Source organism: Morone saxatilis, unplaced genomic scaffold, assembly GCF_004916995.1.
Source record: "Morone saxatilis isolate NCDOM2014 unplaced genomic scaffold, NCSU_SB_2.0 Contig12, whole genome shotgun sequence".
NCBI lineage: Eukaryota > Metazoa > Chordata > Actinopteri > Moronidae > Morone > Morone saxatilis.
In genome coordinates this window covers 14,652,109-14,659,721 of record NW_023339674.1, presented here as the reverse complement: position 1 = coordinate 14,659,721, position 7,613 = coordinate 14,652,109, and the positions used below count along the sequence as shown (strand labels likewise).

General features: G+C 42.8%; 1 protein-coding gene across 1 annotated transcript in view; it reads left to right on the top strand.

Moving 5' to 3' along the window:
* Window positions 1–3,078, top strand: part of xpr1a (xenotropic and polytropic retrovirus receptor 1a) — a 32,287-nt gene extending 29,209 nt beyond the window's left edge. The window contains exons 11-12 of the mRNA XM_035653645.1: window positions 1,722–1,890; window positions 2,822–3,078. Coding sequence (XP_035509538.1) covers window positions 1,722–1,890; window positions 2,822–3,078 — 426 coding nt within the window. The remainder of the gene's footprint in view (window positions 1–1,721; window positions 1,891–2,821) is intronic.
* Window positions 3,079–7,613: the final 4,535 nt, after the last annotated feature.

Sequence of the window (7,613 nt, the reverse complement as noted above, 5' to 3'; positions counted from 1 at the left end):
TGTGTGTGTGTGTGTGTGTAGGTGAGTGTGTGTGTGTGTGTGTGAGTGTGTGTGGTTGTGCGTGTGTGTGTGTGTGAATCCTAATCTCACACAATGGGTGCATGTAAAATTCAGATATCTATCTCAGTTCTCATGTTTACAAAATCCTCCTATGTTACTCTGTTCTTTGTCTAAGCCGAGCTACAGGGCTGCAGGAGAGAGGGTGGGGTGTGTGTAGTGTGTGTGTGTGTGTGTGTGTGTGTGTGTGTGTCTGTGTGTAGAGGGGGCTGTAGTGAAACAGAGGGCAGAGGGTTGAGGGATAATAGAATGCAGCCTCGTCCCAGGGGAGGTGGAGGTTGTGACTGTGCAATCATTACAGGCATAGATCTATCAGTATGCTGATGCCCAGAGCTCTTCTGTCCCTCCTTCTCTTCCTCTTCCTCCTCCTCCTTCAGCCCTCCTCCCTGCCTGCCTGCCTGCCTCTCCCCCAACAGCAGACCCCCTCCTCATATTCTTGTCCTTTCCTTCACAGCTCCCCACAGTCCTCAACAACGCTCCCTCAGCCCTCCTCCGCTGATAGCAATCAGCCTCAGTCTTGATTGGTCCCGAGCAACAACCTACACAGAAATTAGAGCTGAAATGAGCTGTTTTTGATGATTGTCATACATGTTGGCTCGTGGAATAACCAATATGTTATTAAGGATGTTTCAGGAGAAATTCTAGTTATATTGGAACAAGCAATAGGTTTGTGTCTTTTTACTATCAGTGCTCTAAAATGATCCAGTTGTGCTAATTTCCTCTGACAATAAAAACCAGACAATAGACAAAGATTTCATTACAGGACAAACTGTGCAGGTAGCACCTGGATTACTAGTGTTTGCTCAAGAAATGAAAATCTAACCACATCACTGCAGCAGGCTTAGCCTTGAGACATCCACACAGATAGAGCGGATATGGGTGAGATGGCCACTCAATCAATACAGACTTTGATTGACAGGTTAAGAGAAATATGTAATGAGCTGATACGTGTAAAAAAGGAACGATCAATATTCTCTGACATTTACAGTGGAGGGGAGAGTGTGTGCGGGGTTTACGTCTGAAAGTGTACATGGAGAGAGGCATACAGTCGCTCCTGAATGTCAGATGTGGCCTGAGGCAGGGGGGTAAATGGAAAGAGTCGAGCAGGGTTGTATCATTTTACAAAGCGTGGTCAATAACTGAACTCCTGCCAAAAGTCATATCCCAAATAACATGCCCATAGAAGCCAAAGCTGGCCACAAAACACTGCCAGGTTGTTTGATGCGTTTGTGCTGCACACCAGTGAGTAGTGACACACAAATAAACAAGCTTTCACGCAGACACAAAGCGTGACTCATTAGGGTGTCCTGTGGTGTGCTGATAAGGTAGTCTGGAGGCTCAATCCCTTTGTGTGTTACAGATCATTAATAGAGGTTGTTCCCTGCTTTGCACTTCTCTACTGAAGTACTGTGACAATTGTACACAAATTAATTGTTGACTAATTCAGTCGCACTGCTGAAAGCGCACGCACACACAATCAGAATTCTCTGTAACATCTGAGGTCAATTATGTCAGCCAAGGTGTTTTCTGAAATGCACCGAACATATTTCCATAAATGGGGAATATTTATGTTTTTCTTAGATGCTTTTAAATACTTTTCCTCTTTTATACTTATAAATGTTTAAGTGTTTCTAAGTGTGTGTTTCTCACCTTCCTTTTTCCAGTTTCGCGTGTTCACCGCACCGTTTCACCGGGTGGAGTTTGCAGACTTCTGGCTGGCTGATCAGCTCAACTCGCTGGTGTTTGTTCTGATGGATATGGAGTATCTGATCTGCTTCTACATCTTTGAGCTGCAGTGGAGCAACAGCAAGGGCCTGCTGCCCAAGTTTAAAGGTGGGACATTAATCCATGTTCAGAATGGCCTAATCGTTAACTTTATATCCTCTGTACCTCTGTCTGTGAACAGATCAAAAATAGCACTTTGGAGCCAGGGAGGGGAATGTTAATGCTCTGTTACAGAAAAGGAAAATATCTAAAAATACTTCAACATCGTAAAAGAGCTAAAAGCAATGTAATATAATGCCAGTTTGTTTTTTGGCTATGAATTCTTATTCCTTTATTATATGGATTTCATGAAACATTAAAAAGAAAGGTCGCTCTTACTAGACTCAGTATTTCCTTCAAGAATAGGCAGAGATATCTCTGCATCAACAGCAGCCTCAGTCAACAGTAATGCAGTTCAGCCTCACAATGTTCGTAGTCCTGAATAAATAGCAGTTCTCAGGGGGTTGTTGAAAAGCAATATGGGGAAAGTAGGAAATATTAAGGAAAATCTACAAACTGAATTAGATATACATAGATGAGGTGTGGGGATACCAAAAACATACAGCAAAACTTGAACACAAAAGAATCCTGGACTGTAGTAAGCTAATATATTTTTCATATTTCTTGGTTATTGTAGTGTTTATTCTTCACCTGCTGCATGTCATCATGATATGGAGATAAAGACACAAATCCTTTGGTTGTAAATGTGACGGACTAAATTGACTGTTTGCCAGCTGAGCTGTCAGGAAATGTGATGTGAATGAGGTTTTAATTGCCGTCCGTCCATTCCACAAACAGTGACACCTCGGCCTCCACGCAGCCAATTAACATGGAGCTAATGGATGGAAATGTTTGGCCACTCAGAGTTCGCCATGTGACTCTCATAATGATGAGCTTCTCCGTGCGAAGGGGAATGTGCTGGGAAGGCATTATGGTAGAGAAAATTAAAAGGAGGACAAGAGATTACAACATAATCATGCTCTGTTTTATTCTTTTCCAGACCCTAATGACTTCGTATGCCATAGCTACTCGTACGGTCTGCGTGCCATCATCCAGTGTCTGCCCGCCTGGTGTCGCTTCATCCAATGCCTGAGGCGTTACCGTGACACCAAGAGGGCCTTCCCTCACCTGGTGAACGCTGGGAAATATTCTACCACCTTCTTTGTCGTCACATTCGCTGCGCTCTACGCCACACACAGAGGTAGGACACACAAACATATGTCATGTACCTCAGATAGTAGGTTTGATCTGAGCTGAGTCAACACGTAAAAGTGGATCTTCTGTCAACTGTAATGCTGTAAATCCAACTCACAAACACAGGGGAACCCAGAAGAGACAGAAATTCGATATTAAGCTAAAAGTCTACAGACCAAAGCAACAATATTTGTGTGTCCCTGTCAGAGAAGCATGTCAACAACACACAGGCTTTTGAGCCTTTGTACTGAGTCATGTGTGCTCAGAAGGCAGAGGTGACCTTGAGTGCAAATGCTAGAAGTTGGCCTTGGTTTCCTTGTCGGTGCTAAGAGCTTTATAATGGAAATGGGAAAGACTTTGTCAAACACAGTCACGGATAAACAAGGTTCTGTTCCCACAATATGGCCTTCAGGCTCAAAGCAGGAGAGAAGAGATGGAGCGGAGAAAAGCAAAAGTAGCAAAATAGAAAGAGAAAGAGAAAGAAAGAGATATTACTATTAAAATTCAAGTCACTCCCGCTCACAGCTTCACAATTAGCCTGCAATATTCTGATTCAGAAGTCATATCGCAAAGGAGTTCATGTTCAAAGACACAGCAACCAGGCAATAAAAGTATCCCTTTAACATGCATCTTTGTATTTCAGTTCACCGTCATAGATATTTGTTCACCGGCTCGTTTCAAAGCATTTTTTTATATAAATATTTATTTGCCAGTAAAATGCCAACTTCATCTTCAACCTTTGAAAGTGCTAAATGTTATTTCCCAGCTTGACTTTATTCTTTTCCGATATAAATTTTAATCAATACTCTTGCTTCTTAAGCTGACCGCCAGTGATCTGATGTTGAATGAACCAGGAAGAGAGACAGACAGACAGACAGACAGACATACAGACGGACCTTTTTTTTTCTTCCACAGCTCGGTAGGAAAGGCGTCCATTAAACCATATCCTCCTTCCTCCTCTGGTCTGAAGCCTGTAGACTAATGGCCTCTCTTCATGTGTTATTCTGTATGAAGCTGTCTTTCATCCAGCATGATAATGGAGGCTGAGACCAATCGCTGGTTAAGGGGAGGAGCAGGGTGGGAAGACAGACGACTGCAGACATACACACATAGATAGTGAACGGATGGTTGAGGAAATTGCCTGTTGTGGAGATATTTGATGTATCCTCTGCAGAAATTATTGTTCTGGTAAATCTTGAACATGAACAAACGTGGGCAGTATATCCTGCATCCAAATATGGAAATGATGAGTAAACCTCAGAAGCAATGAAAGTAGAAGCCTCTGATGCTCTCTGTAGCGTTAGTGTAGGCAGGACAGATGATGCCTGCATTACCCAGCATCTGCCTGAAAAGACAGCAGGGTGGTGTCGTGTTCACACCACTGGGTCCAGCTGTAAAAGGTGGCTGGAGTGTCAGTCAGTATCTGGCAGAGCTCCCAGCGTCTGTCTGTGGATGTGTCACCTTCATTGCTAACCTGCTCACAGTCCCGATGGTTTCTGTCTGACCTCACCGCCTCACTCATTCCCGGAACTGCACACATTTAGCTCCGGGAAAGAAAGAATAAAGCAAATAAATCATGGGCTTGTCTGTAGAGGGCTGAGTGGTATTCACTGACCAGTTCTTCTATTTGCAAATCTAAGTCTGTAATATTATGAGGTACAGTTTCCTCTCTGTTGCTAGAAAAGTTTATTTTTGTTGGCTGTGTTGAGTCATTGTGGGATTTGAGAGTTGAATATGTTTAATGTAGTGCAGCAAACAACACCTCAGAGAAATGTTCAGTTCAGTGCTGTGAAGAACTGATTGGACACTGTCATGAAACTGTAATTTCAGCAGATGCTCAGAGGCTTGTAACCGGAAGAGATGATGCAGGATTTCCTGGTTTAGGCAGAATTCCCAAACCTTGTAAGATACAGTGTGATGCCTTACAATAAAGAAGATTACTTTACTCAGGATCAATACAGGCTCAGCTTTGTGTACAATGGCTTGAGACTTATTGCTCTTCTAGATTCAGGGGGAGTTAGAGGCCTAATGCTAATTTAAACCTTTGGGATTTATCTCATGGACCGGCAAAGGCAAGAGAAGATGTTGCATAGTGGCCAGGAATAGCGTCTGATAGACAAAGAAAAGTTACTTGTAGGGGGAAATAAGTAAAAAATGAGAGATCATCAATGAGACAAACTGCAGAGGTATTTGTCTAGTCAATGCACAGACTCTTTTATAGATCAAAATACTCCCAAAACCAGCTGAAATAACCTTGACCAAAGAGGAACATTAGTCCTGCTGGTCTCTGTGAGAGGCTGACCGCGGTGGTGTGAGGCAGAAATAAATCGAGTCAAGCTGCAGCAAAGGTTCAGTAAATTTAGAGCTGATTGAGCCCAGAGGGGGAGGTAAAAATGAAAGGTTAGATGGAGAGAGGAAAGAAGTAACGGACAAAACAGGAGAGCACCAGAGAAAAGTGAGAAAGATTGGCATGAAAGGGATGGTGATTCAAAGATTGAATAGATATCAAAACACAAATAACAGTAGGAAATGGATGAGGAGAGGAGAGGAGAGGAGAAGAGAGGAGAGGAGAGGAGGTGAAATTACCAGCCCGGGGCTGAACACATGTCTGCTGGACTCTGCTGGAATAGAGATGAGCCCAGAGCTGACAGCTTTTATAACTTCATTTCATGTACTGACCCCTCGTTCATTATAAAGAGAGGAATTGCAGCACACACCGACACATCCTCAGTCAAACACACACGTTACCCAATGAAGATAAAAGACGCGTCTCTGAGTCAAATGTCTCTCTCTGCATGCTTGAACTCTAATTCACCCCTGCTCCTCCTCCTGCTTCAGCTAATATATTTACATCAGGAGCCAGAGAGGAGCTGAGTTAACCATCTGATAAAGGTAAATCCTCTGTGGATGTAAACAATGGGCCTCATGAAACAACATTACACACATCAATACCTGTTTGAGTGTTGGAATGAATATATTTGGTTGCATGAGGTCTGTGGTTGAGAGGTCTCAAGATACGGGATTCTTAATTACCTTGTTGAGGGAGTGGGTTGCCATGGCAACAGATGATATATCACTCTTTATAGTAGGGACTGATTGCTCTTGTTGTGAACTTGTTTCTGTCACTGTGGAACGTGAGTATAAAATAAGAAGGACAATGACAGTTTCATTTCCTCTTCCATCCACTGATTTTTTTCAAATTTTTAAATATTAATTAAACAAAATGTTGTACATTTTGGGAGAGGTAAAGTTTGTATATAAGAGCATTAAAAAGCAGGTCAGGGGGAGACCTGAGAGGAAACTATAAAAGTCACTGAGGTTCGGTAAAATAAAACAGCATTACAGGGTAATAACTTCAGTACTTCCACAAAATCTAATCTTAAGGGCCTTACACCCTTAACCCATTTGGTCCAGAACTTAAGGAATACATTTGTCAGAAGATGAAGAGAGAAAGAAATATTTTCCATAACATAATTGTCATTTACAATATCTATACACTTGTTGGAGGTTCAGGAAGCAACCAGCTCCTTTTTTACAAGCAAATATTAAGATACCAAACATATATTCATCAAAACACCTTCAACTTTTCCTAAAACCCTTTCCTAAAAAATAATGTGAGAAGTTTTAAAGGCAAATCAATGTGAAGTATTCTTTTTAGTCTCTTGTGGAGCTCGTCCCAGAAAGCTCTTATCACAGGACACCAGCCAGTGATTGGCTTCCTGAAACCCACACTGTCTCCAACATTTAGCAGCGATGAAGTGCTCTGTCGTTAATAGTGTTTAACCTCATCGGTGCCTGTGAACGACAATAGTCCGTGTGTGTGTGTGTGTGTGCGTGTGTGTGTGTGTGAGACAGAGACAGACTACTAGCAATTGAGTGTGTGTGACAGGAGCCAGTGACCACCGTCAGTCCCTACTGAGCATCCAATCAATGTCCATCTCACCATGCTTAACCTTTAATGGCTCAGTGGCTAACCAGCTTGGTGGAAAAAACCCAGCCCTAACAGAAACTGAAGGGTTAAATACTTCAACACTTTACAAGCTGAGCAAATCACATCAGTGGATATTCTCCAGTGAAAAGAGTCTATTGTCCAGGACTGAGTTTAATCTACGGCTGGGAAATCTCAGTGTGGCCGTAGGGACTACTTGCATCCCATCGCTCAGCTGAAGAAGCAAACAGCACAATGGACCCAGCAGTTAACAGAGCAGCACAGCAGTAATTCTCTGGTAGAAATACCTCCTCTCTGCTCCCCGGCGTCTTGTTGGCTGCTAGCAGGAAGAAGGAGTGACTGTGAGAAATGGGAGCAAGCTTGGTCTCTGTCTGGTGGCCGCTGTCTGTGTGAGACACCGTGATTGGCCACCGGGTGCTGATCTATATATCAGCGCCCACTGAGGAACAAGCTAATCACATCCACAGTGATTGTGCATAGACACACAGACGCTCCTGAGCCAATCACACTCTGATATATCATACCCATCAGCTGTGGGCAGGTCAAATAATAATAATTCTATCATTATAACCAACATGCACTGGGACCCTTACAGCAAAACAGACCTTGATTTAACCAGGTTGAACCACATTTATACTTGAAACAGAAA